General features: G+C 37.8%; 2 protein-coding genes across 11 annotated transcripts in view; one reads left to right on the plus strand and one right to left on the minus strand.

Annotated features, from left to right (window-relative positions):
- The window catches only part of ZCRB1 (zinc finger CCHC-type and RNA binding motif containing 1), a 14802-nt gene extending 6151 nt beyond the window's left edge, over positions 1-8651 (minus strand). The window contains exons 1-3 of the mRNA XM_006735235.3: positions 8492-8651; positions 7348-7433; positions 5107-5135 (exon numbers count right to left, since the gene is read on the minus strand). Of these exons, the coding sequence (XP_006735298.1) occupies positions 5107-5135; positions 7348-7431 (113 nt within the window). The 5' untranslated portion in view covers positions 7432-7433; positions 8492-8651. The remainder of the gene's footprint in view (positions 1-5106; positions 5136-7347; positions 7434-8491) is intronic.
- A 23-nt stretch (positions 8652-8674) lies between these two features.
- Positions 8675-20205, plus strand: part of PPHLN1 (periphilin 1) — a 144062-nt gene continuing 132531 nt past the window's right edge. For 2 of the 10 annotated variants that reach the window (XM_081821509.1, XM_081821515.1), the window contains exons 1-3: positions 8720-8785; positions 16269-16311; positions 19318-19409. In XM_081821509.1, the coding sequence (XP_081677635.1) occupies position 16311; positions 19318-19409 (93 nt within the window). In that variant the 5' untranslated portion in view covers positions 8720-8785; positions 16269-16310. Of the gene's footprint in view, positions 8786-9177; positions 9659-16268; positions 16312-19317; positions 19410-20205 lie in introns of those variants that run through there. The other 8 variants (XM_081821511.1, XM_081821517.1, XM_081821507.1 and 5 more) reach the window with 6 other exon arrangements.

The following is a 20205-nucleotide window of genomic DNA, read 5'->3' on the forward strand; positions in this document are numbered from 1 at the left end:
AAAAGGAAGGGAGTACTTAAAAAAAAATGATGGGGAATGGCTCAGGAGTACAGAAGCCAGCTTAAGGAGCTCTCACTGGCCAAATCTAGGACAATTTGAGTACCAAAGTAATTAAGTACAGTAATGAATTATAAACCACAGAAAAAAGTAGGAATTTATAAGTGTGTATTAATAATAAATAAATGGGGGGAAGGGATCGTTTTTGCTTACAGCAGAATGTCAAGGGAAGTGCTAGAGTTGGAAAATCATCATTTGCAACAATAATAGTAAAGAGTGGATCAAGCAAGATGATGATTTGTTGATGAACAAGTATCTAAAATGAAATTTTTGGGCATCTGGGTGGCTCAGTCGGTTAAGCATCCAGCTCCTGATTTGGCTCAGGGTCGTGAGATCGGGCCAGCGTTGGAAGTGCTGGAAGTGGAGCTTGCTTAAGATTCTCTCTCTTCCTCTCCCTCTGCCCCCTCCCTCTTCTCTCTCTCTAAAAATAAGTAAGTAAATCTTTAAAATAAAATAAAAAATGAAATTTTTATGTGGAACAAGATATTTACATGGTCTTAAGAGTGTTTCTCACTGACTGTATTAGCAGCAAAGGGAAAAAAGGTATTTATACAGTGGAGAAATTGGTCAACACCTTGACTGGGCCATCAAAATTACTATCACTAATGAGGGACACATGGACACTGTATAAATCCAGATGTGAAACACACAGAATACAACATCATCTATACAGTTACCAGCCAAGAGTATATGAAACTCCAGTGTAATCATGAGGCAACATTAGGAAAACACAAAATGAGGGGTGGAAAAAAGATGAGAGAGCGAGCTACATTCTTTATAAATGTTCCAGATTAAAGGAGGTTAAGAATATAGGACAGTTAAAATCAACACCTAAATCTAGACTGTACTGGGGGGGAAAATTCTATGTGGGACATTATCAGGTCAACTGACAAAATTGGAACATGGATGACTGATTCAATAAAAGTATTTTATCAGTATAAATTTATGAATTTGGTAACCATATTGTGATTATGTAACATATAACCAACCGTATTTTTAGGAAATACATACTTAAGTACTTAGGCGTAAGGGCAATGATGTAACTTACCCTCAAATAACTCACAAAAACAAATTGTGTATGTACATACATACATATATACATGTGCATACACACACACACACACACACACACGAGGAGAGAGAAGAGGGCAAATGATAAAGTAAATGGGTAAAATGTTAACAATAGGTGAATCTGGGTAAAGGATACTTTGATGTTCTTTCTACTATTTTTGCAACTTTTTTAAATTTGCAATTATTTTCAAGTAGTAAAAAAAAAAAGACAATGTTTAAGACAAAGCATAATAATTTTCTAAAACCTGAATTAACAGGAAAAGACAAGAGGTACAAGATAAATAAATAAATGGATATTTTATTTAACATTTTATTTCACATATTAAAATTTATTCTAAATGGATTTGGGTTTAGGTACTTAAATAGTCACTGGAATGAAATTGGTAAAAAGATGCCACTATATTAGAAAAGGGGTATCTTTTTCATTCAAAAAGGAAACATAAGTTGAAATAGTTTAGGGGAAAATGGACAAAATGGTTTAGTTTCTCAGACAAGTACATCTGTTTATTCATGGGGCTTAGAAGGAAAGAAGCACTTGACAACGCTTGTTTAGAGTCACCACAGTTATTGAGGATACAAAAGAAAGTTTTCAACCAATTTTGAAAGAAATAGAAAGTAGTTACTTTAACTTTTTGGAATTTTCATGGTATTTGTGAAGGTCAGTTAAAGTCATTAATCATTTTTTTCTAAAGTACTATTTCAGAAGTGTTAGCTTTCGAAGTCATCTTCAGTTAATAATGTCTCTCATCTGTTCCCTTTTTTTTCATTCCCACAGCTTTTCTTGTCCACAGTGGCACTGCTGTTTCAACAGTGTATTATTCTTACTAGTTCCCTTGATGTTAATGCTCTCATATGCCACTGAGAGCATTTCTACTTAAGAAGTAAATAAAATCATGTCATTCTTCTGCTCAAAAATCTTTGGTTCTTCAATTTGTCTATGGTTTGGTCTTGAATCAATATCCTTTATGATTTGGCTCCCACTTCCCTCATCTTTCACTACTTCTCACAAACTATGAGGGCTAGCAACAACAAACTACTCAATGTTCATGGAGCATGGCCTGTACTTCTCCAAATTGATACCTCTATTCACATGGCTTCTGTCTCCGTTCAACTCTCAATCTTTGCCCATCAAAACTTGACTCATTCTTCAGAGCTCGGAACATGTCAGTTCTCTAATCTCTTTAACTGGAAATAATTTCTCTTTCTGCTAGTCTCTACTGAAGTCTGTTATGTAAGAACAATGCCTCATCTGACCTATTTTAATATAAACTCCTTTAAGGTTGTATCTGTAATCTCTATTATGCCTAGCTCAGTACGTTAAAACAAAAAGACAGATACAAATGGGAAACTGGTTTCTCAAGAGTGCATCTATTTGTTTATTCATGTGATCAGTCAGTCACTCCATCCAGACACTTAAGCACTGATTAATTAAAGGCCCTAGGACAAGGTTTTTTACCTTCAGGAAAAAAGCTTAGAGTCTAGAGGTAAAGAGACCTATAAACCAATTACAATACAGTACTTTGACAGAGATACCTTCTATGGTAACAGAACAAAATAATTACACCAAATATTCTATTCCCAAGTTTCTGGTAGGAGATGTACTCATTTAAGGCCATAATATGAAACAGACACTATCCTGGGAAACCTGGGTGTCATCCATAACACCCCTTTCTCACTCACCCAAACCTTACATACTAAGTAAGTACATCATTAAATATTACCCATTTGATAGCCTAATGATCATCTGACCATCTCTCAAATCTGTCCAGTCTCTACCTCTTCACCTATACTGCCTTAGTGCACATTACTCCCCTAGGCTATGGTTACAGCTTTTTGACTGGTCTGCTAGCATCTGCTCGTTTCCTGCCAATCTAATCTCTACAATGAAGCCAGAATAAGCTTCTAAAAATTCAAATCATGTTCCTCCTTCATTTAAAATTCTGTACCAGTGAATTCCTGGTATTCTTAGGATGAAAACCAAATATCTTGTAACACGGCCAAGAAGCAAGATTAGGAACCTGCTTCCAGCTCTAGACCCTTTTTGTGCTTTCTCCCTCTTGCTCACTCATCTCTAGTTATACTGGCCTTCTGTTTCTTTTTTCTTTTTTTTTTTTAGATTTTATTTATTTATTTGACAGAGAGAGCACAAGTAGGCAGAGAAGCAGGCAGAGGGAGAGGGAGAAGTAGGCTCCCCGCTGAGCAGGGAGCCCAGTGTGGGGCTTGATCCCAGGACTCCGGGATCATGACCTGAGCTGAAGGCAGATGCTTAACCAACTGCGCCACACACGTGCCCCTGGCCTTCTGTTTCTTGATCTCACTTTATTTTCTCTTGCCCCAGGGCTTTTACACAAGGTAGTCCGTCTACCTAAAACGTTCTTCCCATTCTTTCTGCCTTAAGGTTTCAATTCAAAGTATACTGACTTAGGTAAACCTACCCCATCCAGACTAGATCATGTCTTCCCTATTTATAGGTGCTTATAACTCTGTCTTTGACTTCATAGCATTCTCATGATTTTTAATTTTATGTTTGTATAGAAATTTCATTCAGAGATTCTGACAGATGGGAAAAACCAAGAAAAGGTAATGGTATGGTTAAGGGAGCAGGCTCTCAAATCAAACTGTTAGATTTCAAATCTTGTCTCCACCACTAACTAACAGTATGTAAGTTTATTGTGTGCTTCAGTTTTGTTATTTATAATATTAGGATAATAATAGTATTTTACCTTAAAAGGTAGTTGTGAGAATTTAATGAAGTAATACATGTAAGAAGATTAGAACAATGCCTAGCATATTTATGTGCTCATTGTCACATATCATCATTATTAGTGATTTGACTGGTAATAATGACTATTCAAAATTCCAAAGATCCATGGGGCACCTGGGTGGCTCAGTCGGTTAAGTGTCTGCCTTCAGTTCAGGTCTGCCTTTAGCTCAGGTCATGATATATGGGTCCTGGGATTGAGCCCCACATGGGGCTCCCTGCTCAGCAGGGAGTCTGCTTCTCCCTCTCCCTCTGCCTATTCCCCCCTGCTCCTGCTGTCTCTGTCTCTCTCTCAAATAAAGGAATAAAAATCTAAAAAAAAATTCTAAAGACACAAAAATTTACCTAGAAGCATTTTTGATGATTTTCTTACCGTTTATCCAAAGCTAGAAAAAACTGGCCAAAATACGTTCTAAATTCTCGGATTTTAAATACAATTTCACATTTACACCAGAATATATATTGGTTGTAAGATAGTTAGAATAATAATACCCTGCTTTTACTTCTTTTCCCCATAATACAGGTACAAGTTTGATTTAAAATAGTGAATTAAATATATGAAGTTCCTTTTATCCTTTTGTAACTCTCAGCTCCAAATGATATTATCATCCCTACCATTTCTGTATGTTTCCAGTCTTTCCAATGATCTCTAAACTTTCTATGAAAGCAGAGAATATGTTTTCTATTTATTTATCAGTCTCATAAGCACTTTGCTGTCGAAATATTTGGTTTTTTATATTCTACTTATTTGACAAGTGAAATCCACTTCTGCTATACTTGATAACACACCTTCTAATAACCAAAATATGTATTTAATCAGAGCCTTTATGTCTTATATTGGATAACAGAATCAGTTTTAGTTCTTAGTAGTATGATTAAGAAATTGTTTAAATAAATTATGATATATAAAGGAATATCATGAGATCATTAGCTACAAGGGTGTATCTTTCAAGTACATGGTAAGATGTTTATAGTATAATGTCAAGTTTTAAAAAAAGACAACAAAATTGCATGTATAGAATTAAGTCTTTAAAAAAATTGTCTATACAATGTTTATATACTCAGAAAAATGAATGAAATATGTATAAAAACAGTAGCATTTTTTCTTTGTTATATCAAATATCCGTTTTATCGAAAAATAATAAATCTTAAAAAATGGAAAAGTAAATTCAGATGAACTTTTAAATGAGGTTTCAAAATTTGAAATGAATACTTACTTTACAACTTTGCCATACTTGGAAAATATCTGAAACAAAAGACCACATAATAATTTACAATTTAATTTTAAATCATAAGAAACATTAGATTTTCAGGTTGTATTAACTATGTTCTTTGTTAAAGCTTGTGAAAAATTTTAGCCTTTATTCTATAAAGTAGGCCCTAGAAGATATATGTTTTTTAGTGACTAGAATAATATTCATATTTTTGTTATTGGAGTCACAGGTATCTGCCCCAATTTCTAAATTTCTAACAAAAGAGTGCGGAGAAAAAAACCCACTCTTTATGTGTGGTAGATTGAAGGCATACACATTGCACAGCTGCTGTGTTTTTGTGGTATATCCATGGCAATTATCAACCCCACCATAGCCTCAGAGAAATCATGTGCTTCAAATATCAATGTTGTGGAATATCATTATTCTTAGCTAACCCCATTAAGCAATAACTGTTTCAGAAGACGGATCCTTAGACTGCTTATAAAACAAAAAAGCTTCTGTAATAAAAATCCATTCCCATCAGTCTCCCTCCTTCTGCGCGCTCTTACTATGTTGGTGGTTCTTTACACTTGGCCCTATCTTCCCATTTACTTCTACATCTTCAACCTAAGCAATCTCATCTATTTGTTTCAGCCACTACATATATGCTAATAGTTCCTATTTATTATGTCTTAGAAAGATCTTTCAGAAATATTAATATACACAATTAATAATAGAGTTTTATGATTAAGTTGTGTAATGCTGGAATGTAGTATAACTGGATTGCAGTGTTAGAAACACTGAATCTTGAAGACCAAAACAGTCTTCTGTGTAACACTTTCTAATGGCTTCTCATTTCACTCAGAGTCCTTACCATTATCTATGTAGGCCCTACCTGGCATCCCTTCATAGGCTTACCTTCCTCTGACTGCCCTTCCTCCCTCTCCACTGGATTTACTCTGTGCCTGACATGCTTTTCCCCCAGACATCTACACAGCTGTCTCTTACTTCCTTTAGGTCTTTATTCAAAAGTTACTTTCTCAATAAGGGCTTTAGACAGCTCATGTAAAACGTTACCTCCATTCCCAACCTGACTTTTTTTTTTTTTAAGATTTTATTTATTTATTTGACAGAGAGAGACAAAGCGAGAGAGGGAACACAAGCAGGGGGAGTGGGAGAGGGAGAAGCAGGCTTCCCGTGGAGCAGGGAGCCCAATGCGAGGCTTGATCCCAGGACCCCGGGATCATGACCTGAGCTGAAGACAGATGCTTAACGACTCAGCCACCCAGGCGCCCCATCCCAACCTGACATTTAATTAACCTCCTTTATTTTTTCTCCTTAGCACCTGACATCTTAGCATTAATTTAGTATCCAAAGAATAATATCATTTGACTTTTTTATATTTCACATTGTTTTATCTTGCTATGTTATGAGTGCCAAGATTTTCATCTTTGTGTTCATCGATGTATTCTTAGTACCTATAAGAGTGCTCAGCATATGGTAAGTTCAATAAATACAGACATATCTCTATTTTGATACAAGGAAATAAGCTAAAGTGCATTTTCTCCTTTGTTATTTGAGACTCAGGCTATCTCAGTTAAGTAATTAATCAAATACTATGTATCACCTATGCAGCATCTCTGTACTTAACATCCACCCAAAGAAGCAGAGAGAAGAGGGCACACTTGGAAGAAAGGATTCATGTCATTCCTTCCAGTTCCTCTTAACCACTCATCTGCAGGACAGGGACAGCAGGAAATTTTGTTCTCTGTAAGGTGAAGAGGTGAAAGATGTTGGATTCTGCCCCAACCCCATCCTGAACTGAAAAACAACATTAAACTGTTCGGTTTCTGCCATATATATAAACTAAAATATCCTTTTAGAATTTGAGGGTTAGTAAAGGGATCTGTTTGCTTTCATCAGCCCTTTCCTCCAAAACCTCCACCCTACCAGTTTAAAAAAACCAAGTAAGCAAGCAGGAAAAACCAGCCTATCACAAGTTGCTCCCACTTCATTATGCTAGCTGTGTCTTCTGTGTTTATAAAGAACTTGTTATTCTCTATGAAAGCACTGTAAACTCTCTTTGGGAAATTACAAAATTGTCAATTGCTTTACTTATGTTTGCAATAGAGGTCTTTGCTATTGATGGTTCAAGTGCATTGTAATGTAGTTATTAAGAATTTTGCCGAAGAGAACTGTGTGCTTAAGCTACATCTGTACCTCAGGTAGAGAGTTCAGTGGACAATTGTACTAAAAGTTACTTACCCGGTATAAGTCATTGTTGGTCAGGGAAAAGGGCAAGTTGGATACATACACTGTGCTTTTACTTGGGGCCAATCCACCACTCATCTCTATAACGAAAAACAAACCCAGAAGCAATCTAAACCAGGTATTCTTCATTCTAAGCAGAACCAATATATACAATCATTGATTTAATTATGCCACATTTAATACACCTTCCTCACTTTTTAGGATTAACAATTACTCCAGCTGGGTGAATTAAGGAATTTCTTTTCCCCAGATATTACTGAAAAGGAGCTTTCTGGTCTTTCTTTCAAGTAGAGTCTTTAACCATTATAGTGCTGGATTATATGGTATGAAGGCAGAATGAGTTTTAAACAGATAAATAAAAAATTCTGAGGCTTCATTTAACCTTCCCTCAAGCTAAGGGCAAAAAAGTGCTTTTGAAAAGGCTTAATACCTTGCCTACCACATCATAAACAGCCTGCTAGCTCAGAAAGAACTGTAGCCGCTCATTTTCACTACTGCTTTGGTTTGGGGTACTTTTTTGGTTGTCTTAATATTTTTCTTTGCAGTAGTGTTAAGAGAAAATTTTAGCCTCACATTTTGATGATACAAAGTTCTTTCAAATCACTAATTTTGCATATTACTAGTAAATAATGAAATGGTATATTTTACTATACGAATAAGTTTCCGTGCCTTGAAAGATACTGACTTGTATATGTATTTTTAGCTTACAAATGTAATTTGTAGTTAATTTTTATAGCGTATTTTACAAAGCAGATTATCCGTGAAAATTATATCGTACTTAACAAGGTTCAAATTTCGATTTAAAAAGCTTGTGTGGTGTGTATTTGAGATGGGGGGGTAGGGGCCATCACAAATGGCAAAATATTGACCGTAGGACATGCCAATTCGCGGAGTAATAGGAAAACTGCTTGATGCTTGAGATGTTTCTTGGAATTTATTAGACAAGTTCAGGAACTCCACATCTTAAAAGTTTCCCATTTGAAACTATGCGTTACCGTTCTGGGGAGAACTGCGAGGGCGGGCAACGGTAAATGGCCCGGAATAAAAAGGGTAACCGGGGAGAGGGGCAAATCGTTTTCGCGGCCGGGTCTGGGGAGGGGCTCGCTGGGAGAAAGGCCGCAGCTGAGGAAGCGTTTACCTTTAGGTAGGGCGGGCCTGGGAGACTAGAGCGCGAGCCCTCGACTCAGCTGGGGCTCAACCCGGACTCTTCCTCGTTCCTCGCTGGGGCCTTGGCATCACGGGTCCTGGGAGGGGTCAAGCGCCGGAGACTAGAAGGCAGCGACAGCAACGCCTCTTCCTGGCTGTAGCTAGAGCCAGGCTCCGGAGGCGGGCGCTTTTGCTGACGTCTTTGAGCGCGCCGGAAGTGCCTGCTTAGGAGAGGGGCGACGAGCCGACGACTACATTTGCGGGGTGTCCCGGCGGCCCGGAGTCGGTGAGCGCATTTTACCTTTCCACGAGGTGGACAGGGCAGGGCCCGGGGGCTGCTACGCCCGAGTCGAGCGAGCGGGCGGGTGGGAGGGCCGGTGTTTTCCGTGGCAGGACTTGGAGTCTCCCGTTGCATTTGATTCGTGCAGTAATTCTGCCCTTGCGGTGGAGGGTGTAGAGACGCAGTGGAGTTTGGAATAAAGGAAACTGTTGAGTCTGAGACACAGGTTTGCTTCTCTTTAGCGCCTTATTATGCAGAAAGAAGACTGAACTAGGTAACTTCAGTGACCCAAGATAAGTTAGGAAGTCGGTAAATTTAAAGAATGTGTTCGATGTACCAGTTCAGTATTAGGCACTTTGAGAGCTACAAAAAAAGTGTAAAACAGGCCTTTTTCTGGCGGATATCTGAGTCTAGTTGAGACAAGGTCAACTCGGATTCACAGAATGACTCATCTTGAGTTGGTATGGACAAATGTTGGACTACTTGGCGCCTTTTTCCGTCCTGTAAATCTATAATGGGCACACACTGCTTTTTCTCTTAAGAGGAGGTGAACGGGCCCATCATCCCTACAGAAAAATCAGAAACTAATACAGGGTAGTTTATACTTCTACCCACCAACACACACAGACCAGGCCTCTAACCATTCCTTGGGAGCCTGCGTGTCAGCAGCCTGGAATCCAGAGCCTCTCCTGGAGTCTGCACGCAGTCAATCCAGATTGAAGCCGGTGTCTTCTAGAGAGAAGGAAGTGCATCCAGGGCGCAGCCCGAATGCCTCCACATCCACCAGGGGACCGCTGGGACTAATTCTCTTGGCAAACTTGTGGCCAGCCAAAGCTACCATGCTTCACATCCCCGTTATTTTTGGTTACCGCCGAAGATGTAAGCCCCTTTGGTCTTCTATGCTACACCCTCATCCCCATGCTGCTTTGTACTTCCTCTCCCTTGATTTAGGCTATCACTGCTTTTCCCTCCTTTTCTTACCCATTTCACCCCTCAACACAACAGCTGAGCTCGCTGAAACCTCTATTCCCTGCTAACAAACTCTTACATGTTCTTCCACTTGATGGAAACTCTCATCTCCTGACCATAACCAGCACTTGGCTTTTTGCCTCCTGCCCTTTCAGTTGAGTCCTTTCTCTGACACCTGCATTTGAGGTTAAGTTGATGGCTCTGCCTGTATTGAATTGATTTCACTTCCTCAGAATATTTTTCCTCCCCCCCCCCCAGGGTCTTTGTAGAGTTTTCTTTTCTCTCTTGTAGCATTTGATTTCTCTGACCTTTCTTCTGCCTCTTTGTGGATAATCCCTACACCTGCTAAGGGTTTCACTTTCCCTATGACTTTCTTTGAGGGATATTTTGTAACTTTCCCCAGAGGGAGTTAGATACCCTTGCCATATGCCAAGTGCCCTCTACTTTCCTCATCATAGCACTTACCACATGTGTGCTAATTAATTGCTTGTCTCTTTGCTTTCTCTACTGAGTTAGGCTGTGGGGGAGGGACTGTTATTTTCTTGTTTATTTTTGTAATTCCAGTGCCCATAGGCAGTCAGGTATTTCTTTGATTGAAACTGCTGCAGATACAGTCTCAGAAGTTGGGCAGTTGACATGTCATCTGACTTTAAGATGTTAAGAACCTTTGGAAAGGGATCAGCTGGTACTTAGCTTCAGCTAATTGTGGCTTTGTGAGAATATGATTCCAGTGTTGCCAGAGCATGAAAAACCTACAGGTTTTTCAATAATAGAAATATGGTTTTGGAAAGTGATATCTCTCAGTTTTTAAGTGTTGTCAATGGAATAACGTTTTATTACAAACAAAACAAAACCAAAGAAACCCTGGGCCAAACACATGTCACATGCAGCCTATCAGTTACCAGTTTGGAATCCATTTTAGTGTGGTAGGGCTTAGAATTGGGCTTTGTGGAGAATACTAGATTTTGAGCTTGGTCTTCACGGATGGTTCGAAGTTGAATGAGAGAATGGAAAGAGGTACTGTAGTTTGAGAAATATATCAAATAACTCCAGGGTGGTGTGTGTGTTACTTTGTGGCACAGTGAGGAGGCTGGCACACATGATCTTTTTGGAGAGAACAGGAGTTTAGGTGAGATGAGAGAGGGCAGAGGAGTTTGGATTTGTTACAGTTAATTGATGTGAAACAATTTAGATTCTTGATAAGGGAAACTTCAGATATGGATGATGTATTAGCAAAGTTAACTGAGTATCCTTTTTTAAAGGTAGAATGGAGAGGAGAGCTGAGACTGGAAGGAGGTTGAGCAGTTAAGATTGTAAGCTTTATCCAGATGGAAGTAAGATTTAGATTTGTAAACATATATAGGCAAACATCTGGTATTTTTATAATTTCAATTACTTGATCACTTACATTGAACAATCAAGAATCTCCTAAGTATTTAATACAGTATAGTGGGGCTTATATAAGAGGTATCCTTAAAGCACGAAAAATCAAGTAATTTGTGAAACTAGCAGAGAATGCAGTACTTTAAGTTAGTAGTCAGTAGTCTCCTTTCCTTAAGCCTTATTCTCCTTTAATCTGTCTTTTTTTTTTTTTTTTTTTTTGAGAAATACTTTATTTACTTGTCAGACAGAGAGCGAGAGAGTGCACAAGCAGGCAGAGGGAGAAGCAGCCTTCCCGCGGAGCAGGGAACCCGACGCGGGGCTCGATCCCCGGACTCTGGGATCAATCCCAGGACTCTGGGATCATGACCTGAGCAGAAGGCACACGCTTAACCGACTGAGCCACCCAGGCGCCCCCTCCTTTAATCTGTCTTGTATACTGTCAGGTTAATCTTCTGGAATGATATTTTCCCCTGCACCTTATTTCTAGACTTAAAAGCCTGCAGTGAGCTTCTCCTCTAGCTGCTTACTTTGTATTAGCGTTTAATGCACTTGAATGTGTTCTGTCTTTGCCTGTTACCTTTGTGAAGCAATGTGATATGATGAAAAGGGCGTGGGATTTAAAGTCATGCAGACCTGAATGATTCCAGGCTTTGGCTCTGGGATTGAGCTTTTCAGAGCCTCTGTGCTTTATCTGAACTAGGAGAGGTAATATCTACTAAAGGGGAGGAAAGGAAAGCTTGTCGAATTCCTAGGCAGGCTTACTTTCCGTTCCTTTGCAATGCAAATCTTCCATTCTGATCAGTTCCAACTTTCTCAGACACATCTTCCATAATTCTTTTACCTTTTTTTTTTTGGATTCCATTATCATTCATCCACATTTAAGCAATCTCTCAAGACTCTATTTAAATTTTCTTGGCTTTCTTAACTACCATTTCCTACATTTATCCCCCTCAGCATGGAACAGGGATTAATCTTAGATATTTTGCTCTATTTTGACCATGTTAATTGACATCAGTGTTCGTTTTTTTTCATAGACCTTCACTAATTATGTTCTAAAATTCATTTTTAATTTAGTTGTCTGGAATTTTAAACATTTTCCAATAAATATTAGTAATATCTAGTTTCTGGGTTGAAGTCAGTCCTTAAAATCTTCTTGCTTCAATTTAACATGTCTGGAATATGTTTACCTTGCTTTAAGGTCAGTGGATCTCATACTGAGATGAGTTTAAGATTTTTTTTTTAAGATTTTATTTATTTGAGAGAGAGCATGAGCAGGGCGAGGGACAGAGGAAAAGTGTGCTAAGCTGTTGGGGAAGTGGTGGGGGTGAAGCTGGAAAGGCAAAAGCAAGGTCATAAATAAGCCTTTTTTTAAGGTTAGGGTTGAATCTTCATTCTTCAGTATATGGGGAATTACTGAGAGATTTTTAAATCAGGTGTCTTATCAGAATGAACTTTCTGGCTACAATTTATAGGGCGAGGGAGAAGCAGAGAGAAGTGTTTTACTGCTGGGGAGTCCAATAGCTAGACGAGGAGCATCTGATATTTATATAATGAGGCAATAGAAATAACTGGATTTGGGCGCCTGGGTGGCTCAGATGGTTAAGCGTCTGCCTTCGGCTCAGGTCATGATCCCAGGGTCCTGGGATCGAGTTCCACATTGGGCTCCCTGCTCAGCGGGGAGCCTGCTTCTCCCTCTGCCTCTCTCTCTCTCTGTCTCTTATGAATAAATAAATAAAATCTTTAAAAAAAAACTGGATTTAATGAATAGTTAGATATGAAAAGTTTCGAGTCTTGGATGATTCAGGTTTCTGATTTGGGCTGTTGGGTACATGGTGTTGTCATTGCCTAAAATGGGGAAGACAGAAGATGAAGCAGGTTTCTGAGAAGTGTGAAGAACTTTTGGCATGTTGGGTTGCAGATGTTTGTGATATATTCTCTTGAACAGAGTCAGGATGGAAGTGGAGATGTGGGAATCATTTATCTAGAGGAGGCATATTACCAGCATTATTAAATTAACTCCATGAACACTGAGCAAATACATTGTGCAAGTTGTTCTAGGTGCTTATTATTAATGAACATAGAGATCCCTGTTTTCATGTAGTTCATATTCTTGGTAGCAAGGGACCAATAATATGCATCACAAATAAGTTATATAGTATCTTAGATGATTAGTGCTATGAAAAGAATAGGAAGCTTTAGGGGGATTAGATAAATGACATTAAGAAGATAATAATGAAGGAAGAAGAAGTTAGCCATGCAGATTGCTAGAGAAAAACATTCTAGGTGGGGAATTGCCAGTGCAAATGCCTAATGCTCATCTAGAGTATAAGGTCATATGTGACTTTTCTGTTCACTAGCCATAGTTCACTATCAAAATAGTTACTGATGAAAATAGAGTGAAAGGAGTGGATTTGGAGAGGAGGGAAAGCTATTTTATTCTGTTTTTTTTTTTTTAAGATTTTATTTATTTATTGAGAGAGAGCACAAGTGGGAGGAGGGGCAGAGGGAGAAGCAGACTCCTTGCCAAGCAGGGAGCCCGATGCGATATGGGGCTCCACCCCAGGATCCTGGGATCATGACCTGAGCAGAAGGCAGATGCTTCTTAACTGACTGAGCCACCCAGGCGCCCTGGTTTTTTGTTGTTGTTGTTTTTTAAATTCTGAGTGTACTTAATACTGGAAGCTGAAAAGAGCAGTGTGCACAGTTATTCTATGGTCTAAGCTGCTACTATAACCAGTTTGGATAAGGTGAAAAATAGATCTACCTATTGCCTTGCCTGTGGGTTCAAAGTGTGAATGGTTTGACAGAAGGATATTGCCTGTGAGTTTCTGTTTTCTCAATTTCTAGGCTACTCTCACTGAGAATTCCAGTCCTCGGTATTGTCTTAGTCCTCAAGTAAGTCAACCTAATAATGGTTGGCTCTCTGGGGTGCTCAAAAAAAGGCTTACTTCTTTCTGGATTTGATATACCATGGTGCTATATTAAACATACTCTCTAATGAATATGGCATAAGAGAATTAGCAAACTTCTAAATGAAGCTTACATTCTCTATACTGAATTCTAATCCTGTTCTCTGCCTAGTTGTGATGTAGAGGGTCCTTCCATTTTTCAGTTCTGTTCTTCAGTTTTCATATCCTGTTGGATCAGAGAACTTTACTGGAGTACTTCTGGACTCCACTATGGGAGATTAGTGATTACACAGTAACATGATCACTTCAGTGAGAGAGTATCTTTGCTTAAATTTAGCTGATTGGCTTCTAGTTGTGGGATGGGTCAATTTTCTAAATCTGGGTAATGTCATAAACAACATGTGCTACTAATCAGAAGGTTGCTGAATAGATTATCTTTTCCCCTTTCTGTTGTTTTAATTCAAGATCCAGCTTAAGACTTACCTTCTTTATAGTCCAATATTCTTTCTTTTCTTTTGTATGTAATCATCAAACTGTGTCTTCTGTTTTGTTTTACTAACAGTACAAGGTTGCATAGGGAATATTTATATTCCTCTTTCCCTAATTATATAGATTTCTTAAGGGTGAAGGATGTTTCATAATTTGACATGGGCCTCACTAGTGCGGGTTTTTTTTTTTTTTAAGATTTTGTTTATTTGACAGAGACACAGCGAGAGAGGGAACACAAGCAGGGGGAGTGTGAAAGGGAGAAGCAGGCTTCCCGCTGAGCAGGAAGCCCAATGCGGGGCCTGATCCTAGGACCCTGGGATCACGACCGGAGCCAAAGGCAGCCGCTTGACGACTGAGCCACCGAGGCGCCCCTGTGCGGGTCTTTTTTCTTTTTTTTTGCGGGGAGGGGAGGTGGTGTTTTATCCTGGTGGATGCTAATTATTTTGCTCCAGCAAGCTCTGTTTAGTCTTACTAAAATATCAGTATCTTTTTTGTTTTTTTTTTTTATGGGCAGGGGGATGGGCTAAATGGGTGATAGGTATTAAGGAGGGAACTTGCTGTGATGAGCACCAGGTACCATATGTAAGTGATGAATCACAAAATCCTACACTGAAACCAACATTATACTGTATGTTAACTAACTTGAATTTAAATAAAAACGTGGATTAAGTGAAAAGAATAATCAAGAAAAAAAAGAGTGCCCTATGACTGAGCAATACCACTACTGCGTATATATTTTTAGTCTTTTATTGTCTTCTATTTTTATATTCTTTATTCTGAAAATATATAGTAATTTTTTAAAGTTATTTATTTAAAAATTTTATTTGACAAAGAACATGCATGCACGAGCGGGGGGGGAGGGCAGAGGGAGAAGCAGACTCCCTGCTGAGCAGGGAGCTGGTTGTTTAGCTGGATCTGGGACCCTGGGATCATGACCTGAGCTGAAGGCAGACGCTTAACTAACTGAGCCACCCAGGAGCCCCTTGGGAGAAAGTTTTAAAAAGTTCTCTGTTGTGGGAGATACAGGCTTCGAGTTCTGGAATAAAGTCACAGGAGTAAAAAGCACAGCATAGAGAATATAGTCAATGATTGTTCTAACAGTGATGTATGGTGACAGATGGTAGCTACACTTGTGAGTATAGATAGCATAATGTATATTTACTCTGTCATACACCTGAAACTAATGTAATGTTGGGTGTCAACTATACTAAAAAAAAAATCGGAAAAAAAAAGTTCTCCATCAAATTTTTACCTAGTTAGTTTAATAATCTTTGATGAGTTGATGATTCTTGCCTTGATTTTGAGATGACTTGAACATGGGACCATTTATTGCCAATATAAAATTGTAAGGATTTCCAGACTAAGGATGCTAGAATTTTTTCAATATGTGAGATATTTTAATCTTAATATTCTAGGTAAAAATTACTTTAAACATCTAATGCAATTCTTTCAGAGATAAGGCTAAGAGAGATGCCCTGCCCAGCTCTCAACTGGCAAAATTAGGACTAGAATTCTTTAATATAATTCGGTTGTTCTTATGAAACTTGGGTGGCCTCTGGTGGTCAAAAGAATATCTTCTGTTTTAAAGATGTGTTTGAAGGGAGTTTGGCTTATTAATGGTCATAATTTTTTTATTTTGAGAGTTTTATTTATACAAATAATGAAGGGTTATTTTTCTCCATTGGTTGGTTTATACAGACACAAATCCTTATGTCTGTATTTTTCCCCCCCTCCTACAGGAGATTGTTGAAAACTTTAAATTTGATTCCTGAAAGGACTCAAGTAAGTAGTTTAGTAGTTATTCTTACATTTTTTTTTGTGTATGGGAAGCCAGTAATTTTAATATTATAGCTTTATATCTAGTTAAGAAACTATATAGTATTTCCTTAGAACTCTTGTAGTTTTTCTTAAATACAAAGTCTTATTTTTACTTGTTTTCCTTTAGCTCCTTAATTTATATTCATAATTTTTGCCATCACTTGAGATGTTATGCTTATTTTTTTAAGTTTTACTTATTTAAGTAATCTCTACACCCCACATGGGGCTCAAACTCAAAACCCTGAGATCAAGGGTCACATGCTCCTCCCACTGAGGCAGCCAGGTACCCTGATACATTATGCTTATTGAGTGATTTCCAGGACCTTTAAATATAGTTACTTATTTTTGTTATAGATAATAGGAGGTATAGAACATTATGCAGTGAAAATATTCACCTTCCTATACCCAGGCACCCAGTGGCAGGCACTGTTACATTTCTCCTGCTTATACTCCCAGAAGTAGTCTGTGCGTATGGATATATATTCATACCCTATCTTTTTATTTTCCCAGAGTGGCAGCATATTCAATATATTAATCTACCCTTTGTTGTTTTTTTAAATCAGTGTATCTTGGCATTCCTTCAATATTATATATGAGGTTACTTTTCTTTGAAATGGCTTGCATAATATTCCTTTATTTGAATGCACAGCATTTTATTTAATCTGTATCCTCCTGACCAACATTTTAGGTTGCTTTCAGTCTTTTCTATGTACCTGTTCAAGTATACAGAGAAGTAGAATTTCCAGGCCAAAGCATATGTGTAACATTTAATAGATATTGCCCATTTTTCCCAATCTGTACCAAATTATACTCGTTTCATTAATATATGAGTATTACTTTTCTTTCTCTTGTCAGAGCAGTTTGATTTTTGCAGAGCTTTGGGTGAAAATGAGTACCCCATTATAGTTTTAGTTTTCATCTTCCTTATTTTGAAGAAAGTTGAGCATCTTTTCAAAAGATTGAGTCATTGTATTTCCTTTTTTTGTGAACTGTCTTCATATCATTTGCCCATTTTTATTTTGAGTTTTTTTTTTTTCTGTGATTTGATTGGAGTTGGTTTATCCTCAAGTAGGATAAACAAGTCACAGGTTTGGTGGGTTCAGTAAAAGTGGTATCGGAGGAGTAATTTTGATAATTTCTTTTTTTTCTTTCAAGCTTCCATCAGTTCTTGTACCTAAAAGACTGGTTACTTTGAAATAACATTCTCTCTCTCTCTCTTTTTTTTTCTTAAAGATTTTACTTAGTGAGAGCGTGCAGAGTAGGGGAAGGGCAGAGGGGCAGAGGGAGAGGACCCTGAGATCATGACCTGAGCTGAAGGCAGGTGCTTAACTGAATGAGCCACCCAGGTGCCCCTGAAATAACATTCTTGATGATGTCTGATTATGGATTGGAATTTAGGTTGATTTATGTATAATGTTAAAAGCTAATTTGTAACTTAAATTAAGATTTTTCTAGGCATCTTTGAGTTAGTTCATTTTATTGCGTCTGTTTCTATTAGAAAATATTGTAGGTCTGTTTTTACAGAGAAAATTAAGATTGTACTGTGGATAGTGTCAAAAAATATTGCCCTCATCTTCCAGCCTTTGTTTTTTTTCTTAGCCTAAACCATTAGAATGCTATACTGCCAAAATGGAATGTCATCTCCCCCCCCCCCGCCCCCCGCCACTTAGTGCTATTACATCGTAAAGAGCCACCAAAAATCTTTTGACATGTATCTTCTCTGAGAAATTTTCCTTTTCCACAAATCTGCAGACTATGTGTCTTGACTTGTTGCCCTATTTTCTATGTACTACAAAGGTTCTGACTTAGTACTTGTCCCATTTTTCACTTCTCACTTGTGATTATCCTTCTGTGTATCAGGATGGTTCATAGTTCTTGGGTCAGAACCTGCTTTACTTTCTCCTGGTTCTGTTCTGTTAACCATTTCTCATCTACTCTGGTGGTTGTTGAGCTGCTGCCTGTGGAGTGCCTGCCTGTTTTTGTAAATACAATTTTTTTTTGGAACACGGCCACACCCCTACATTTATATGTATTGCTTATGGCTGCTTTCATATTATAACAGTAGAATTGAGTAGTTGTGACAGAGACCTATGACCTGCAAGGCCGAAAATATTAGTCTGGTCCTTTATAAAAAAGTTTGCCAACCCCTGATCCATTGTGTTGCCACTTTATATAAATGACCTTCAGGCTATTTCCTGCACCCTCTGCTCATCATCTCTTGTTTGTCTTGCTTACCTTGTCTTTTGCCTGTTCACATATTGTTTTCATCTGGACTCTATAGTGAACTGCATTAGCCCTCTATCCAGAACACATCAGCTCTCAAAGGAGGAGGCTTCTCTCTGTATCCCAAACATGAAAAATGCTGACATAACTTTTATTTTAATTTCAAATTTTACGAGAGTGCCTTTGCATTAAAATAGATTTATAGCATTAAAAGCAAAATCGAGATTGATTTATTTCAGGGTTTGTTGAGAGTGTTTTTATAGGATTGTTTATTTAACACTTTTCAGTTAAAACCATTTCATTGAACACATAGAAGAGATAAAGCTCTAGGAATGCAGCAAAACTAGAAACTGGTGTTATAGAAACCACCAGGAAATAGGAGCAGCATTGCTGATCAGCATTGTAAATTATTCATGAAAATGAATCTTTTCTAATTTTTACTATAAGAATGAGAAAATATTTGTGGTCTTATGGATCTTTTTACCACAGTTGTTGGGAACAAGCTCTTTGAAGCTTTAAATAGACTTTGAAATGGAGCGTGGGGCTTTCTATTACATTTTTTTAGAAAGAACATTTCCGAATTGTTTGGAAGAAGAATTGCCTTAATCATTCTTTTTCTCCTTTTGGTCACTTACATTCCAACAAATATTTTCCAGAGATACTTAAAAAAAAATGTAACTATTTTAAAAATCTTCTCTATTGTTTCTAATAACATAAAAACCATAATTCTTTGGTTTTTTTGTTTAGTGGCTTACAGAAGAGATGAAATGTGGTCTGAAGGACGATATGACTATGAAAGACTTCCAAGAGAACGAGTACCTCCTCGAAATCACCCCAGTGTAAGTTGCTACTGATGTAGAATAATTCAAAACCTAGTATCTAAGTGAATTTGGTACATCAAGGCTAGGCCTAGCAAAGTCTTTTAAGTGCCAAAAATTGACCAGTCTAAGTTGAAATATAGACAGATTAAGCTTATATTTTAAAAATTAAAAGTTTGAAAATAAAAGACAGCATTTATGTAGGTAATCTATATTTCATATTTCTTATTTAAATTTCTAAAATGGAGGATTTTTATATTGAATTTGTGAAGAAAATTTGAGGCTTTCAAAGGTGGACTGTCAGTTAATGAAGGGGTATTTAAGCATATTGGTTATCACCTATTTTTCTGTATTCCTAAAAATGTTTGCAAATTGGATATGTGAAATTATGGAGTAGGGGCAGATCAGGGGCAGGCAGGCAGCTTTTAGTATACTGTCCTACTTGTCTCTCTGTTGCTTTGGGAATTGGAAATTTTTAATTAGGGCTTTTCTCTTCTCAGGGAGCTTGCCATTTTGCTTATTATTGTATTCCCAGCACCATCTAGTATGTGGCACATAGTAGGAATTCAATGTTTATTGAGTGAATATATGCACTTTCTCCCCAAAATCCTCTGCAGAGACCCAAGGGAAAGTTTGGGGAGGGTCAAGAAGCTGTCAATCTTAAACTTTTACACAGGCGCCTTCTAAGCACCAGGGGATTTGGGTTGTGGTGATACTATGTGGATATATTATAGATTCATCATACACCATCAAAGGGCACAAATATTTATTTATATGTTGTTTTTTTTTACTTCTGTATTCTGAGTAAGTCCTACAA

This window comes from Leptonychotes weddellii, chromosome 5, assembly GCF_054177405.1.
Source record: "Leptonychotes weddellii isolate Sample4059 chromosome 5, ASM5417740v2, whole genome shotgun sequence".
NCBI lineage: Eukaryota > Metazoa > Chordata > Mammalia > Carnivora > Phocidae > Leptonychotes > Leptonychotes weddellii.